Source organism: Sturnus vulgaris, chromosome 2 (genome assembly GCF_052056855.1).
Source record: "Sturnus vulgaris isolate bStuVul1 chromosome 2, bStuVul1.hap1, whole genome shotgun sequence".
NCBI classification, from domain to species: Eukaryota; Metazoa; Chordata; class Aves; order Passeriformes; family Sturnidae; genus Sturnus; species Sturnus vulgaris.
Window position 1 is genome coordinate 117,236,332 of NC_142244.1, and position 18,544 is coordinate 117,254,875.

At 42.8% G+C, this 18,544-nt stretch overlaps 1 protein-coding gene across 1 annotated transcript in view; it reads right to left on the reverse strand.

Annotated features, from left to right (window-relative positions):
* Window positions 1-18,544, reverse strand: part of DOP1B (DOP1 leucine zipper like protein B) — a 43,776-nt gene that overhangs the window by 18,375 nt on the left and 6,857 nt on the right. Inside the window, exons 3-18 of the mRNA XM_014893195.2 lie at window positions 15,670-15,851; window positions 15,341-15,511; window positions 13,234-13,423; window positions 12,605-12,703; window positions 11,435-11,558; window positions 10,828-10,928; window positions 10,279-10,393; window positions 8,522-8,642; window positions 7,944-8,063; window positions 7,278-7,383; window positions 6,943-7,134; window positions 5,117-5,801; window positions 3,644-3,912; window positions 3,310-3,462; window positions 2,605-2,705; window positions 543-733 (exon numbers count right to left, since the gene is read on the reverse strand). Coding sequence (XP_014748681.2) covers window positions 543-733; window positions 2,605-2,705; window positions 3,310-3,462; window positions 3,644-3,912; window positions 5,117-5,801; window positions 6,943-7,134; window positions 7,278-7,383; window positions 7,944-8,063; window positions 8,522-8,642; window positions 10,279-10,393; window positions 10,828-10,928; window positions 11,435-11,558; window positions 12,605-12,703; window positions 13,234-13,423; window positions 15,341-15,511; window positions 15,670-15,851 — 2,920 coding nt within the window. The remainder of the gene's footprint in view (window positions 1-542; window positions 734-2,604; window positions 2,706-3,309; window positions 3,463-3,643; window positions 3,913-5,116; window positions 5,802-6,942; window positions 7,135-7,277; window positions 7,384-7,943; window positions 8,064-8,521; window positions 8,643-10,278; window positions 10,394-10,827; window positions 10,929-11,434; window positions 11,559-12,604; window positions 12,704-13,233; window positions 13,424-15,340; window positions 15,512-15,669; window positions 15,852-18,544) is intronic.

Sequence of the window (18,544 nt, forward strand, 5' to 3'; positions counted from 1 at the left end):
GTCAGGATTGCTGCTCGTGAGAGTGGATCCATGCTGGAGAAGTTCATGGACAACTGTCTCCCGTGGGAGGGACCCCACAGTGTCATAGTGTTCCCTTTCCCTGGGCAGTGGAAGAAATTCTCAGTGATGAACTGACCTGTCCCCCATGTCCTGTCTCCCTGCACTGTCGGTGGGAAGTAGGGAGGGGCTGGAGAGGGAAAGGTGTTTTTTAAGGGCTTATTTTACTTTTCATTATCATCCTCTGATTCTATTAACAATAAACTCACTCCACAACTTAAACTGAGCCTATCTTCCCCTTAAAATATTTCTCCCTGTCCTTACCTCACTCATGCAACCTTTGTAATTTTTTTTTTTTCTTTTCCCTCCTCTACCCAGCTGCAGCAGGGGAGGGTGAGCCAGCAGCTCTGGTGGGTGCCAGTGTGAAAGCAGGGCAGGGCTCTACCTGGGGAGCAGCTGCAGGGCTGTACCTGGGCAGGAGCTGCAGGGCTGTACCCGGGGAGGAGCTGCAGGGCTGCACCTGTGCAGCAGCTGCAGGGCTGTACCTGGGGAGGAGCTGTGCTTGATGTAGGTGATGGAGGTGCGCTGGGTGCGGGGGTGCAGCAGCAGCAGCAGCACGGGCTCCAGGATCCGAGCCACGTCGCTCAGGGACAGTGCCCGGATGAGCCAGCCCTGAGCCGCCGCCCCGATGGCCCCGTCCGAGCACGTCAGGCTGTCCAGCACCACGAACAGCGACCTGGGGGACAGAGCACGGATGCTTCAGGGTTTCGGCTTTTATCTCTTTTAAATCCTCCACTGCATTAGTGCATGACTCTGAACTCCTTATGATGCCTGGAAAGGCTGAGCTGGAACAGAGACCAGACAGAGCAAAAGGGATAAAATGGGAATTTATTGAAAGGATTCACCTTGGGCAGTGCAGGAGCCTGGCTGGGGCTACACCCAAATCAAATCCAAGATGGATCCTGGTCACGAGTTTTTACACTTTTATAAGTTTTGGTTCATTTACACATTGGGGTCAATTATCCAAGCACAGCCCCAGGCTATGAAGTCTCAGCCCCCTGGTTTGCCCCTTTTCCCTCGCTGTTGTTTCTGATTTTTGGGTGTCCTTGATTCTCCAGCTACAAAGGGATTGTTTTGTCACTCCCCTGTGAAGAGAACTTACTGACACCGAATATGAATGTTCAGAGTCACACACTAAGTATCAGAGAATCTGAAAAACAGAAAAGCTAAAACCCAAGGCATCACTTATAAAGTGTTAGTTACTGTTCATGCCTTAAGTTTTAGCTTTCGTATTTTCCAGATTCTGCACTGCATTAGTGAAGTGTTACAAGTTCTCCTCACAGTTTAGTCAGTTAAAAAAATTCTTTTCCATCCCCAGAACCAAGGACACGCTGCAGCTTCAGCCCCAAAAAGTGCAAACAGCAGAGAATTGAGGAGAGAATCTGGGAGGATGGGACTGCAGAACCTGGAGCTGGAATTGGACAATGAACCCCAAGATGGAAATGGACCAAAACTGATAAAAGTGTGAAAATCCATTTTTATAAATCCAAAACTGATAAAAGTGTGAGAATTCATTACTGGGTGTAGCCATGGCCAGGCTCTTGCACTGCCCAAGGTGAATTCTTTAAAGGCCTTTTAAAAAATCCCTGCTTTATTTCTTTAACTCTGCCCAGCCTCTGTTCCAGCTCAGCCTCTTTAGGCATCACTGTCTTCACATTTTGGTCAGACTAAACAATCCCTCTAAGCCTGAGATCCAAGGACACCTTACAGCCTCAGGCCCCAGAAAGTATAAACAAAAGTGAGTTCTGGGGGAGCAAACTGGGGGTAAATGACTTCATCACCTGAAGCTGTAATTGGAGGATTAACCCCTGATATGTAAATGGACCAAACTTTTAATTGTGTGAAAAACTCGTGACCATCATCCATCATGGGTGTAACTGCCCAAGGTGGATCTATTAAAAACCTTTAATTAACACCCACTTTATTCTCTTAAAACTTGTCTAGCCTTTGTTCTAGGGAGTCACTCCAAGGCATCACCAGCACCAAGGACAGCTGAAATCCCTAAAAAAAAGTTCAATCAAGCAATAAAATCCTGGCAGGGAACACACCCAGAGCATGCTCAGCCAGTGGCTCAGCTCTGCTCCCAACAGCTTTGGCCAAGCAGCTTTTCCTGGATTGAGTTCAGGAATTGTAAAAAAAAAGGCCACACAAATCCTCCCACTTTTTAAGTTCTCTCCCATATTTATTTGCTTTTATCTCATTTTATCCCATAGGAAGTAAAACTAAACTAAGATTTTTCTTTTTACAAGGAGCTGGTGTTATTTTCTTTGGAAAGCAAATTTGATTCACTCCAAGATAAAAAATATCTGCTCTCCAGTACAGCTACTCCTCCTTTATGAAACTTCTTCTATTTTTACAGCAATTTCCTTCACCCAAAAAAGCCACAGCAGGCACAGAGTGCCCTGCAAAGATAAACTCCAAGGAAGTGGAAAATGTTCCTTTTGTTCATTTTTTTACTCTCCCTACAGAGAACTCCTTCCCCTCCCCAGAAAAGAGAATAAAACACGATAAAATTCAATATAAAAATGCAAGTGGAAGTGGAAATACCTGTCAAAGGATCGATTGTGAGAAGTCACTCTGCTGCCTTGGATCTCTCTGGTCAGGTGCCACATGACAGAGAATCTGAACAGAGCTTCCAGCCTTGTCCCCTTGGCAAGGAAAAAAGGGAGATTTAGGGAGGTTTCCAAGCTGGATGAAAATGGGAACACATCGGGATCCAGTGGTTATTGGTGGAAAGCTTTAAAAAGGTTTGCAAACTTTTATGTTGCAAAATTGTCAGGACAGGAAAAATAATAGCAAAGACTGGTTAAAGTTTTATTGTGCAAAAAATGTACTGTCAGCTGTTAATGAACTGTGCTGTCATTGTATGAGGGAAGGAAAATCATTAATAACTGGCTCACAGTTCATTGTGAAACCAAATACTAGAAAATCAAGCCAAAATAAAGTGATTTTACAGATATTGGTGGAGCTGGGGCAGTGGGAAATACTGACAAAACCGACAGGATTTGTGTTTGAACTAAAAACTCCAGCTAATATCTAGTGATAGATTTTGTATCCAGGGATTAAATCCAGCACTAATCCCATGCTGAACAAATCCCAGGGAATTGTAAAAGCATGGACAGAGCCTGTCAGACTCCTGGAGAACACAACAACCACGGGAGTGAAGACATGGAGAAGGGAACAACAGGGAATTTGGGAAACACTGGAACAATTCCACAATGCTGGAGGGGCTTCAAAACATGCAGGATTTACTTTATCCCGATGCAGGAGGGCCTGGCAGATGATGTCCTCACAGATATTTGCTGAGGGAGCCAGGCAGTGAAGTCTGTAGAACAATTCCACACAGGCAATGTGGTGCTCTCGAGTCTCCTTGTTCAGCTGATTCCAGAGCACACAGGCAACTCTCTAAGGAAAAAGAGCAAACAACTCAATAGAATTACATTAATAATTATATTAATAACAATTGCCATTTCTTTCCTGCCTTCCTGTTACCAGAAGGCATTCCTAGAATTCTATGAATCCCAGGATTTTATGAATTAAAGGGTCAGTGTAGCTGGGCAGTAAAAAAGGAAAAGAAAACGGACACCTGGTAGAAATCTGTCTTCTCTGAGATCATCTTCAGGACTGCAGGAGCAATGGGAGGAAGGGTGACCATCTGCAGCTTGCCAAGGAAAGGGTTGTGGCCAGACACTTTGTACCTCTTCATCCTGTCCTCAATCACCAGTGCCAGGGACTGGGAGTGGTTGATGACCTCGAGGAGGGTGAAGATGGAGACGTTCTGCACGTAGCAGTCATTGACACAGCAGCAGATTGTCATCAGGGACCTCAGCCACAGAGGCAAGCTGGGATCACCTCCTGCTCACAAGGGAAGGCACAGAAAGAGTCTGAAACAAGCTCAAGGTTGGGGTAATACTCCCAAAAATCCTTGAAGCAAGGTCACAGGACCAAAACGACTGCCCAGATGCCATCAGCTCATGGAATCACAGAAGTTTTGGGTTGGAAGGGACCTTGAGCACGGCAGGGACACCTTCCACTATCCCAGGGTGCTCCAAGTCTGGCCTGGAACATTTCCAGGGATGAGGCAGCCACAGCCTCTCCACGTTTTCCCTACTTGTCCCAGCAGAAAGCTTTTGGAGGATCCTGTAGGACCCCAACACCTACAGGATTTCTGCTTTCCCCTTTATGTTTATTCCCAGCTATTATTTAGAGCTGCTGTTCTGTTTTCCAGCTGCCATTGTCACAAACTCCAGAGGGTTCAGGATCCATGGATTCCCTTCCAGTAGCACTGAGGCCCTTTTCAGGATTTATAAATCCATTTCAGGATTGATACATTTATAACTGAAGTGGCTGACAGCAATCCAAGCCATCTTTTCCTGAGGGAACAATGGAAGTATTCCATGTCCATGCCATGTCCAGCCATGGAGATGATGGGAATACAATCAGGTAGCAGGAATATGGAGTGAGGTGTGGAACAGAACCCGATTTTCCAGTTTCCCACCTCTCCATTCCCCACAATTCTATTTGTGAGTTAACCTTCAGGCCAATGACAGCTCCTGCTAAAGCTAAGGAATCAACTGGAAATCCATGAACAAACAGGCCCCCCAGTTACACAAAATTATTCTTATTTGTTACATTGAACTCCTTTGAATCCTGAGGGTTTGGGATAAGAGATGATTTTGCCTCTGTTATGGTTTAGAGCTCAAATTTTCCACCTACACTCATCTTCCTCTAAAACATGATTTTTTAGGGACCCAACCCATGGACAATAGGGATAGATATCCTGAAAATCTTGAACCATGCAAGGCTGGACAGGCAAGGAGGTCTTTGTATCCCTTCAGATCTAAATCTTCTAGTGGATTTTTTTTTTAAAAATTGGAATTTAAAAAGCTTGACAAAACTCAGCTGCCAGACACACCCCAGATGCTGAGGTGAGCGAGGCTTTAATTCACAATTTACCTTCAGCCCTGTCCAAAGGTTTTTACTGGCTCTGGTCTTGAAAAATTGCCAAGCTCTCACTGTTTACATCCTAAAAATGCTGAGGAAAGGAAACTTTTCTTACCAGGCCCCTGAAACAGAGAGAGGTACAACTGTTCCATCTCCTCCTCGGACAGGTACACTGGGAACGTGGTGCAGTCCAGCAGCAGGTGACAGGCTGCAGAAAAAGCTTCTTTGCAGTCACCTCTGAGGGGTCCCAACACCAGCTCCAAGTCCCACTCCTCCTCCTCCTTCTCCTTTTTGTGACCAGAGCTTTGTTCAGAGAGGACAGGAGAGGAATTCTTGCTCCTGAAGGGCGAGCCCCGGGCTGAGAACAGCTCTGAGAGCATCTGCTTGACCTGAGGCACCGTGATTTGTTTGGCATCCCACGGACTCTTTTTCTTGTTGCCACTCTCAGGTAACCTGTAGCCATTCTCCTTTTTCTCTTTGCCACTCAGATTTATTGCTGCAATTCCTTCAGGACTCATTTCTTGGAGCTGCACCCCAAAAATGTATTTGCTGGCAAACTTGGCAACCAGCTCCTGGATGCAATCCAGAGTTTTCTGGATGCTCCCTCCTTTTTTCCAGACATCATCTCTCTCCAGGGTCACTGTGGGCACCCCCAGGTGCTGGGACAGCTCTGGGGAGGAGGCACTCAGGCCAATGCCACTGTCCTCTGACTTGAGGGGAGGGAATGGAGCCTCCTCCTCATCCTGCAGCACAGATTTGGTCTCCAGGGTCACGTCCACATCTTCCTTTGGCACCGGGCTCTGTAACAGCAATAGGGATGTGGTTAATGTGGCACTGCCAACAGACATTTCACTTGGAGAACAGCAATGACAAAAAAAAAGGAAAAATTCCTGTTTGTGATTTCCAGTTCCAAGATCACAGTTGTTTCTAAACTGCTCCATTCATTTCCTTTTAAAACCCAACAAATATCTGTATAAACCTCACACACTGACTCACCAAACAGAGGGATGTGTTCCCTTAAAACCAATTTCCCCCCCAGAGCAATGCTCCATCTGTTGCATTATTTCTGCTCAAATGCAGATATTTGTTCTGCTGGCACATTTTGGCAGGCTGTGCTTGTGGGGTTGCTTTATCCCATTTATTCCTCATTCCTCAGCATGGTCCTTTGCACACCAACAATGCCCCATTGTGTTCCATTGAAACATGAATTGAAAGCCCTGCAGACCTAACCAGCTGTGAAGCTGGGCTGCATTTGGCAACTCCAGTTTTTAGCTGCTGCATTCTATTTCCAAAACCATTTAGGTCCCATCCTTCTCAGGGGCAGACAAGACTAAACCTCTTCAGAGCTACAAATAATTCCAACAGGCCAGAACTGAACACACAGTGAGAGTAAAACGAGATCAGAGTGCTTTGGAAGGAGCTAAAGAAGGGAAGTTTAAAAAAAAAAATCTTTATTATTTTACTTAAAAATTTCATAGAATTATAGGTTTGGGTTGGAAGGGATCTTAGAAATGATCCAGTGCCACCCTTGCCATGGCAGGGACACCTCCCACTGTCCCAATGTCCAACCTGGCCTTGGGCACTGCCAGGGATCCAGGGGCAGCCACAGCTGCTCTGGGAATTCCATCCCAGCCCCTCCCAGGGAACAATTCCTAATTCCCCAAATTCCATCAAATCCTACTTGGAAGCCATTCCCTGGGTGCTGTCCCTCCATTCCCTGGGTGCTGTCCCTCCATTCCCTGGGTGCTGTCCCTCCATTCCCTGGGTGCTGTCCCTCCATCCCTTGGCAATTGTCTCTCTCCACATTTCCTGCAGCTCCTTTCAGGTTCAATTGTCACCCAGGCTGAAGGAGAATTAGCATTTTAAATTCTGTCCCGAAATTATTTAAACCAAAAGTTTTAAAGGGTTTTACCCATCTCTGAGGGGTTGAAAATCACCTACCCCATTGCCACTCCCTGTCTCCATGTCCAGGTAGGAAGGGGGCATTTGCACCTTGCTGAGCACCTTAAAACAGGTTTTTAAGGCATGAGTGAGTTCTGGCAGTCCCAACACTTCCATGTTTTCCAGGAGAGACTGCACCATGTAACTGAGCATCTGGGGCAGGTACTGAGTCTGCACTTCTGAGTAGAGCTCCTGAAATAAATAAAGGATGTTGAAAGGAGTTATCCCATCCCATCCCATCCCATTATCCCATCCCATCCCATTATCCCATCCCATCCCATTATCCCATCCCATCCCATCCATCACTGCTCAGTGAGTGACAAAGCCAGCCTTACCAAAGGAATGACATCCAGCAGGAACACCAGCAGTGTGCACAGCTCTGAAATGGTAGGAGGAGTGCTCACATTTTCCAGAGGATACCTCATCCCTGTGGATTTGTTTCTGGAGTAAAAGAAACATTATTATGTAAGATTTTTTTGTTTTTTTTTTTTCTCATGGGCAAATTCTGGTTCCAAGCAAAAAGCTTCATTAAAATCAGCACAAAATATTGAGCAGCTCTGAGGGAAAAGGCTTCTAACAGAGCAGGAGAAAATATTCTGTCAAAACAACCTCAGCTCTGTGTGGTTTTTCACATTTTCACATTGCAGAATCTTCTTTCTTAGAGTTAGAAAATGATAAAAAGAGCAATATCATAGAATCACAGGGTTGGAAGAAACCCAAAAGCCCATTTAGTAGCTTTATTTTTTCTTCTATAAAGACTTCTCCACCTCCCCTCCCAACCCTTTTTCCTTCTTCTGTTGTTTTGATAGGAATTTCTTTTGTTTCCAGGTTGAAATTTCCATCTAGTTGTTTACCTGGTAGCATTCCTGAATTATTTGTGGACCCAACTTACAGATCTGGCTGCTTCTACCATGTGTGATGTCCCTTAAAAGCTTCAGTAAATATTATTATCCTGAACACACAGCTCTGAAGTGGCATTTTTGAGAGCACAACATAAACACCTGAAACAATCTTCAAAGCACTTGGTCAGGTAATCCCAGAGGAAATCGGTGCTTAAGGATGTGATCAACAAATTCACTGTTTTGACAATTTCTGAAGCATTTTTGTTCTCTTTGATTGCACTGGAAGAGAAAGAAAAGAAAAGCAGATATCAGTGAGGATTCACTCACATGAGCTGATGTAGCCTAAAATTTCTTCCCCTTTCTCTACATGCTAAAACATGTTTTGGTTTTGTTTTTTTGTTTTTTTTTTTTTTTAAATCAAAGACTAAATCATTCTGGAATGGCTGGAGCATCTCTCAGATGATGGAAATCACAAGGCTGAGCTCTGTCAGCAGCCTGGTGTCACTGTGGTTACTCAACACCAATCACATGCAGAAAACTTCACTTCTTTGCTAATCCAAGAGAAATTCACTGTGTGTGGGGAAAGGGGAAGCCAGAGAAAAAAATTCATCCTCTGTCCAGAAAGTCACTTTGTTACAGCCCAAAATTTCATTAAACTCCTTCATTTTAACCATTTAGCTTAAAAAAAAAAAAAAAAAAAGATCCAGGTTCAGCTCAGAGTTGGAAATTTGTCAAACCTTGCCAGGGTGTTGCCACTTTGATTGTAGCTGAGTTTGAGATCAGAACCCAGGGTGTCTTTGCAGTAGGAATAAAAAGCTCTAAGAACTTCCAGGAACAGATCCCCAACAACCTGTGGCCCTGCAAGGAAAGGGAAAAAAGAATCCAGGAGTTGTCTACAGAGGAGGGGAAGAAATTATAATTTCAGTGCCCTAAACTTGGAATAATTAAAAAAAAAAAAAAAAAGTAGTGTACAAAGCATTGCAATGAGTGCTTTTAAAAATGAAAATATAAAAGTTTAAGTGACTAAGAATAGCAGAAAAGGTTAAAGTTTGTTATGTTTGATTTGATACCTATAAATGATTGTTGCATTGTTAAATCCATTTCTAAAGGGAGTGAAAGTCTTAATGGCTTAAGGCTCAAGGAGTCAAACTTTATTGCTGACTGGAAAGATTAAACTGGATAATGTAGTTGAGCTAAATATCCCTGATTTAAAAGGGATTTATTATCCCTTCATTTGTACTTTGGATTAATGCAGATTGTCAGGCAGCCAAGCAACACATCCAGTAGGGCAATGTCTCTCATTTCCTTTCTAAATTAGATTAATCAATACATTTCTAACAAAAGCAACCAGCAGCATCACTCCCCACCCACAATATTTCAGAAAACCTTTCAAGCCACTTTGGTTAAATTCTTTGGTTCAGAAAGGTGAATTTGCTCTTGAAATAAAGATGGGCAGAGCCTCATCCCTGTGGTGCTGCATGGACACAGCAGGACAGGCAGGGGACACAGAGGAGCAGGAAAACTGCAAGGAACAAACTGAGCTGAATGTTGAGACAAGGGCGGAATTGTTTCTTTTTAAGCGTCCCTCAGATGCCAGTTCAGGCACAGAATCCCAGAATTATCAGGGTGGGAAGAGATCATCCAGTGCCACCCCAGTGCCAGCAGCATCCCCCAAACCCTGTCCCCAAGGGCCACATCCAGCCTGCTCCTGAACACTCCCACAGACAGTGACTGCAAACCTCCCTGGGCAGCTCATCCCAAGGCCTGACCACTCTGCCAGGGAAATTTTCTTTGCCAATCTCCACCCTGAGCCTGCCCTGCTGCAATTTGAGGCCATTTCCTCTCCTCCTTTGCCTGCCCCTCCTGGCAGGGACTTGTGCAGAGCCACAAGGTCCCCCCTGAGCCTCCTTTTCTCCAGCCTCAGCCCCTTTCCCAGCTCCCTCAGCCCCTCCTGGGGCTCCAGCCCCTTCCCAGCTCCCTTCCCTGCCCTGGACACCTCCAGCCCCTCCAGGGCTCTCCTGCAGGAGCCACAACTGGACACAGCCCTCGAGGGTCTCTCAGTGCCAGCACAGAGGGACAATCCCTGCCCTGCTCCTGCTGGACACACAATTCCTCATCCAGTCCAGCTGCCAGTGGCCCCTTGCCCACCTGGGCACCCCTGGGCTCGTGTCCAGCCCCTGGCACCAGCACCCCCAGGTGCCTGAGCAGCTCTCAGGACATTCTGTCCCCAGCCTGTAGGATTGGGGCTGGCACAAGCCCCAGGCTGGGTTGTGCTGACCCTACAGCAGGGCCCAGATTTTGCATTTCCCTCCCTGGGATCCATCCCTGCTCTGCAGGGCTCTGTGGGGCAGCCAGGGAGAGCCTGGAGAGGGAATTTGTCCCAGAGCAAGGCCAAGACAAGGAACAGCCTCCTGCACATTCCCACACAAGAGCCAGGATTAGGATTGTGCAGGGTTTTGTTAAGTCCCACTCAGATTTGGGACAGACACTTCACCTATTTCAGGTTTGTCCAGGAGGCTGATGAGGATCCTGAAGGGTTTGAGATAAGCCTGGTGCTGCTCCTCTGGGTCACACTCAGGGAATTTCTGATGCAGAATCACAATCAAACTCTAGGAAAAGGAAAACATCACAATGTTATCCATCAGAAACAAACTGTCATCTTATTAAGAGCTGAAGTGTTTCTAAATTTGATTTTGTTTGGGATTGACTTCAAACGAACTCCAATTTTCCATCCAGGGTAAACAAATCAATTCCATCTTCCCATCATCTCTACTCAAGGTCTGATCTTATCCAGAGAAACATTTTTAAATAATTCAGGTAGTTCAGCCAAGATGCTTCCTTTTGGTTTCCTTAGATTCCATAAACAATCCAATATTGGGATAAATACAGCACAGAGGCTTCGAGAGAGATGGAAATGGAACCACAGGGACAGAGGGAGAAGGACAAACCAATAATTGGGAATAATTCTGGACATAGTTTGAGCTAAAATTTAAAAAAAATCATGAATCTATCTGGAATACATCTGTATAAAATGAACACCAACCTCAACCAAAAGATCTTTAGAGTATTTTCCAAAGAAATAAACTGCATGGTCTTCAGAAGTGGTGGAGTCTGGAGCAAAAGTGCCACCTTTAATATCAGAGCCTGCAAAAAAACAGAGACAGGAGGAGCTCAGAGAGCAGCACAGGGCACTGAGGGGTTTATATTGAATTTACACTGCATTTTAAATTTTTTTTGCATTTCAAGAGCCCACAGGTCCCAGTTTGAGGGCATCCAGATGTTCAGCACAACAAATAAATCCAAACCAAGGCCAAATATAGTGGGAACCACTATTTCTTCCAGAAAAATCAGGTTAAAATACAACTTTTAGTCCTTTTAGTCCACTGAACAACTTCAAAAAAAGCTGTGGGTGGAACCAGAATTGATCAGATACCCTGAGATTCAGAGAGAAATAAATTCACCTCCAAGAGAAACCCTGTTTGCCAAATATTTAATTGTATTAATGCACTTAATAAATGCCAAATAAACACCACTTTACTTTATCATCATTCATTAACAGCTAATTAGTGTATTTCAACTTTAAACACTGATTTTTTATTTTTGCTCTCAAGTATCCAGAACATTGAAAATCCCTGGATTTTGCACAGTACCTAGCAGCCATGCATACAATCTCCTGTTGAGGGACATGTCTCTCCTCAGCAGTGTCTGGGTTGCTGCTGACAGGATATAAACCAGATCAGCCCTTCTCAGCAGGATGGTGCTTTCCTTGCAGTCCTAAGGTGGAAAATAAAGATTTTTTTGTTGTTGTTGTTGTTGTTGGTGAGCACTGAAAGGAGTCAAATCGGTGATAAGTTGGGTTTTTGAACTGGGAATATTCATGTTTGGGGAAAAAAAGTAACAAAGCATGAACAGGGAAATGGTTTGTGTGCTAAAACTGTCAATGTGACACAATGCCAAGGGATGTGAGAAAAGTGGGATCATGGAGGCACAGGATGGGATGGGATGGGATGGGATGGGATGGGATGGGATGGGATGGGATGGGATTGGAGGGATCTTAAAGATCCAATCCCACCCCTGCCAAGGGACACCTCCCACTGTCCCAGGCTGCTCCAGCCCCAATGTCCAACCTGGAACTGAACATTCCAGGGATCCAGGGGCAGCCACAGCAAATCTGGGAATTCCAGAGCTTCTTCCTACCCTCACAAGGATGATTTTTTTTCCCCCCAATATCCCACCTAACCCTACAATTTTTCAGTTCAAAGCCATTCCCTGGGTGCTGTCCCTCCATCCCTTGGCAATTGTCTCTCTCCATGGTTCCTGCAGCTCCTTCAGGCCCTGCAAGGCCACCCTGAGCTCAGCCCAAAGCTTCTCCTCTCCCTTAAGACTTAAAAATCCTTCCTCCATCCTAAACACTGCCTGTCCTCCAGGGAGGTGAGGAAACAATGGGAATAATTTTTATTTTAAGTAAGATTTTTCTCCCCTGCTCTTTACCAGTAATAACTTCACGTGGACAATTCTAAATTCTAAAATCCTACTTGAATAAACTCTTTATTTTTTCCACATGAGCTGCTCAGGTCTGAATACTTCAAGCAAATCCTAAATATCCCCCCAAAGCCCCTGTGAAATCATTTCTTCAGCCTTGGAAGCTGTAAAGACTCTGAGAAGCAGCAAAGTCTCCTCCACTCCTCAAACTGATGGGGCACAAGAAAACCCCAAATTCCTGGATTTTGAAGGGATAAAATTCAGCCATTTGGCAATAACAAAATTCTGCTTGCACAGAACAAACCTCCCATGGGACAATCCCATAATAATCCCCTTACCAAAGCTGTATAAAATGGGAAAAAGAAGAGGATTGCTTCCAGAGTGTTCCTCTGCACAAGGACATTGGAATCCAGCACTGACACACACAAAGACTTTATCTGGAAAACACAACATTTTATTTGATTTTCCTATCAAATAATCACAGGAAGCAAAGGAAGAAAATCTGGTTACCTATGAACAGTATTTTATTTAAATAGGAGGATAATTACAATTTAACTCCTGCACCCAAACTGAGTTAGAACAAATTTCTGTGCATATTAAAAGAATTGTTAATATTGGGTTTGTAACAGTACAGAATGTCCCAGAGTTACAAGATGTAAAAAAACCTCCCAAAATGCAGATATTACTCTCATCAGCTTTACACTCATTCCATCACTCAACACAAATTACTCCCTACAGAAGATTTCCATGGAAAAAAAAAAAAGAAAAGGGCACAAAATTTCAGAACAGCAAACACTTTGGGAGCTGCACTTTAAACACTGAAACCTGAAAATCTGCTCTTCAAATTAACTGGATGAAGCAATTTCATAACATGCACCTTTCAGTCTCTCTTAAAATATTTTTAATTACACGGCATCTTAATTTACTCCAGAGAAGGCTGAGATTATGGGGTGTAAAATGAACTTACTGTGAGTTTATGATCAGTGCCAAGCATGAATTTCTGCTGTTTGCCAGAGAGTTCCCTGTTGATGTGGCTGACCACGAAGAGGGAAGCAGGGAGCCTGATGGAGGGGCTGCCCAGGACACTGCCCCAGAGAGCTCCATAAAAAACCTCCTGGCCCATCAGCAGGGACAGCTTCACCAGCAGAGCATCTGTTCTGTACACACAGAGAGAGAGAGAAAAAAAAACCAACCCTTTGTTAGCTGATTTTATACCACAGAAATGGAATTCTAGAGTAATATATTATAAATATATATTAGATAAATTTATATAATTTATTTACATCTAATATTATATTTATATATATAAAAATATAATAAATGATACAGTTTATTTGATGTTTTGCAGCTTTGTGTTATCAATATTTAATTTTATCACAGAATCTCGGCGTGGTTTGGGGGTTGGAAAGGACCCAAAAATCATCACATTCCACCCCCTGCCATGGGCAGGGAACTTTGCCCCATCCCAGGTTGTGATGGATGAATCTCACTGTGCAAAAAAATAATCAAACCCACTCAATTCTTTGTCTCTGTTCACACACACACTGGAAAATTCTCCAGGAAATATCTGCAAATATTCAGCTCTGACCAAACAACTGCAGCACCTCTGATTGCAGAATGTTTATGGTCAGGGGTGTGAAAAGATAAACTGGAAGTCATTTAAGGAGATGCTGAAGCCTGAAAGTCAATTTTAGCAGTCTGGGAGCTGGAGGTTATTAAAAAAAAAATTCCTATTTTCAAACCACCAGGGTTAATTTTTGAGGCATTGGATGAAGAAAAACAAGAGATGAGAAGTCCCCTGGATCCCTGGAATGTTCAGTTCCAGGGAGGTGTCCCTGCCATGCCAGGGGTGGCACTGGGGGGGGATTTAAGGTCCCTCCCAACCCAAACCATTCCAGGATTCCATGAGATAAAAAAACCAAATTGCACATAAAGACACCCTGACATGAATTCCAGATCATCCCTCTGAAAATCCTGTGCCTGCAGCACATTCCCTGCTCTGGAATACTTTGGTATTTTACCATAAAAGAGGAATTAAAACCTCATGTGAGGAATGCAAGGTTGAGAAAAGAGGAAATACCCTCCCAGTGTGATGTTCTTTTCCATTTCTTTATCAAAAAAAAAAAAAAAAAAAATCCCTCCAAGCAGTTTTCCTCTTCCATTTTCTGTGTGAGTGCACAAAAATCAGAGAAATTTGGAGCTGGAAATGGTGTCCAGGCTGAAGAACAACCTCAGCACTTTGTTCCTTTTCAGGAACAGCAGGAGATGGATTCATTTTAGTCCTCAATATTGAAGGTTCTGAAAACATTCAGTGGAGAGAATCTCATGAAAAAGAATTGAAAATTAACCTGACACATCTTCTGACAAGATATTCTTAATACAGAATCATTGCAATGAATAAACAAAAGAAAAACTCCCTCGTGTAAATTGGTATTTCACCAAAAAAAACCCCATTAAATTAATTTTAAAACCACATTAAATTGATTTTAACAAATATTTCCCAAGATTGATGAAATATATGTCAGTTCCTGTCAGATCCTGTTTGTTGAAGGCAAAGAAAAAAAAATGATGCCATCAAAAATAAGGGAAAAAGGTGCAAAACCAGAGGTCAGATCTTGAAAGTTCATCTGCAATTCCCATTAATTCTCTGCTCCATGTTTTTGGAAGATTATACAGAAATATTGGAAATAATTCAGCTGCTCTCTCATGTTACAGAATTCAAATAGAATTTATCTGCAGAGCAGTGGTTTGGGGAGTCAGGTGAATTATTTAGGAGTCAGAGGAGCTTTAAGAAAATTTTTATTCTTTTCTCTCAGCATTTCTATTTTTAACTCTCCTTCTCCTCTTCTGTTTTTTTAACCCTTCTTTTCCTCTTTTTTAAACCCTCCTTTCCCTCTTCTCTTCCTGGAATAAAAATAGAGGGGAAAGGTTTTTTGTATTTTCCAGTTCCCACCATTCATCCCCCTCTGGAAGCTCTTTTATTTATAGAAATCTGACAGAAATTTCCTGAGAATTCCCTAGAAAAATAAAAATGCTGGATATAGTTTCAATGAATATGGAATAATTAATATTACCTGTCATAAATTTCTGATCCTTCTTCCAAGCCAGGCAGCAGCCCAATTACAAAGGCCTGGAGACCAGGCAGGAGGGATTTTTGGAGAGGGAGAAAATATTTCTCATAGAGGCCAAGGAGAACAGGTCTCACTGACATTGCTGCATTTGCCAGCAGAGGGAACAAACCAGAGCTTTAAATCCAAAAAGAAAGACAAAATAAGAGTTAATGAAAATAGATTGAGATGGTTACGCCTTAGGAAAAAAAAAAAAAAATTCAAATTATTTGTACAAAAATAAAGCCTTGCTGAGCCGTTTTGTTCCTTAGGAAAAAAAAAAAAATTCAAATTACCTGTACAAGAATAAATCCTTGGCAAGCCATTTTGTGCCAATGATTTTAAAGATGATTTCATAGGTTTCTAAAGCCTTTAAGTGAACCCCACTGGGCAGGGCTGGGTGCAAGCACTGGGATAATCTTTTACTGATGATCAATCTTCTGGGCAGCAGGGAATATTTCAGGTTACTCTGCAGAGCCTGGGGAGAAAGGAGAGAAGAAATAATTATAATGTGAAATAGAAAATGATCTAGTGGCTGTTTATTAAACAGGAGGAGAACGTCGAGGAGAGTTTTAACTCCTAACTGCATTTTTGTTCCAGCAGAACTCTGCAGCTGAGTTTGGATTTGAAAAATTTCAAAAAGTCTGGTCTGAGTGTGCTCAGAGGAGGGGAAAAGGAAATCAAAGAACAGGATTGGGACAGGGAATCCTTATCCCATCTCCAAGGAAAAAAAGGGAAGTGACAGGAAGAGAATCTCAGCTTTTAGAGAATAAAAAAAGAATTAAAAATGATAAATTCTCACTTTATGTATGGAATGGTGGAATGGGTTGGAAGAGACCTTCAGGATCATCTTGTTCCAATTCCTGCCACTGCCCCAGGCTGCCCCAAGTGTCCAGGGACACTCCAGGGACACTCCAGGGATGAGGATCCCCTGGAAAACCTGAGCACTTTGCAAAGCAAACCTTGCAACCCAAGCAGAGAGGATGAAATGGGACAAACCCCTCTGATCTGGAATTCTCTGTGCTTCAATAACTCACTGCATTCTCCAAGTAAAAGATGTTTAGGACAGGAAATACTGAAATAAGATTTGCTGCTGGGTCAGGTTTTAAGGAAAACTTTGCATCCCTTCCTGGGAAAGGGAATTCCTTTCTTTGAGTCACCCCAGCATTTCAGCAGGGAAATAAATAAGTTTTAATAAATAAGAAAATTTGCTCAATGTGCAAAGACAAACAGATGTTCCAGAGCACGTGGACATTTGGGATATTTTCAGGATCAGGTAAATTCTTGTCTCTTCCCAAAATTAAATCATTGTTTTATCTTTTCAACTTGAGGTTCTTGTATTTTTGCTTGGAAGAGCAGCAGGAAGTGGAATAACCTTTCTTGGAATAAACCTAAACCAGGTGACTTAACCCAGAGCACTCCTCAGCAGGAAGGGGAGGAGATAAAATCCAAACCTTTTAGGAAGAACAACTGGCAGGGAAATGCACTGGAGAAGAAAAAAAAAAAAAAAGGTTGAGGGTTTATAAGAAGAGCAAACAGAAATGTCAGCCCACGCTGGCAGACACACAGATGTCACTTAGAGCCACTTCATTTCCTTCCTTCCCTCCCCCAGCATGGGCAGAGCTGCATTTAATAGATGATAAAAACCCACAATCTAAAAAAAAAATAAAACATTATTTCGTATATTTGTGCAGTTACCTTTTTTATACCTTTTATATTTGAGACGTTTCCCCCCGTGTTAGGTGAGGAATGTTATTCCAACGTGAAAATCCTTAAGAATTGTAAGAACTTTGAAGATTTCTGGAAAGCTGGACTTTGAAACTTTCTATTTATATTGCTTGCCATGTATTTGCCCACACCCTCTCTGTATATTTATAGCTATAAAAGGAATTAATTACAAAAATAATCAGGCCAGTGGTAAATATTTTCCCCTCTCGGTGTTCAGACTGAACAAATCCCATTTTCATATTCCAACAGTTTGAACTGAAATATCAACCAGGCAGAAAATAGAAACATTCATTGTTTATTACACAGAGAATCGGCTCCACCACAGAAATAATGGCAAAAAATTGGCTCCAACATTTCCTAAGGATTTGAAGGGAATAAGAACTCCCTTCCCCAAACATCAGGGAGAGATAAAGTGAATATTTACAATCATGGAATGGTTTGGAAGGGAATTTAAAAATCATCCAGGGATGGGCAGGGACACCTTGCACTATCCCAGGGTGTAATGGGTTAATTGCACCACTTAATTAGTGCCTTGTCTTCATTTTCTTCTGCCTTCACTCACAGTCAGGATTAAAAACACGAAGAGGAATTTTCTCATGTTTGGGCCCAGTTTTTATTAAATCTTATTTAAAATACAGAGAGTTCTGCAACACTTCCAGCCACCAGCTAAAAGTGAGCAAAAAATGGAGGCAAATTGAGCTGCTACAAGATCTCTTAAAGCTAAATATTCCAACAAAGAACTAATATTTCTATTATTTATACTTTTGACCCAATAACCAAACTCCTGTGACCCTCAGTGCAGCACTGACTGTCCAACCAGAAATCATGGAGAAGAAGGAAGAAGACAGAAAAAGACAACATCCAAAATTCTCCATCTTGTCCCATACCTATGACTATATTCTAAAAATTCAAATTTAAAACCCTTCACCGTGTGAAATCACACATTTCTATTTTAATTATACACCAGTGATTTTAACTCCATCACTCAAATTCTGAAGTTTTCTCCAAGGGCTCAGGTCCAAAGCAGTGTTCTGCAGGGGGGCAGTGCCAGAAAGCTCAAAAATCCCAGAAAGCTCAAAAATCCCAGGTTTGTGGGATCCAACACCAGGGTGCTCCAAACCCCATCCAAAATCCCCTTGGACAATTCCAGGAATCCAAAACTTCTCTGTGAACCCTGTGCCAGGTCCTCCCCACCTTCCCAATATCCCATCTTATTAAAAATTCCCACTCATCCCCTGATCTCCCAGCACATTTAGGAATTTTAAATCCCCATTCCATCATTTTAGAAGGTTGTGATTGAGGGATTTTAAACCCAATTCCATCATTTTAGAAGGTTGTGATTGAGGGATTTTAAACCCAATTCCATCATTTTAGAAGGTTGTGATTGAGGGATTTTAAACCCAATTCCATCATTTTAGAAGGTTGTGATTGAGGGATTTTAAA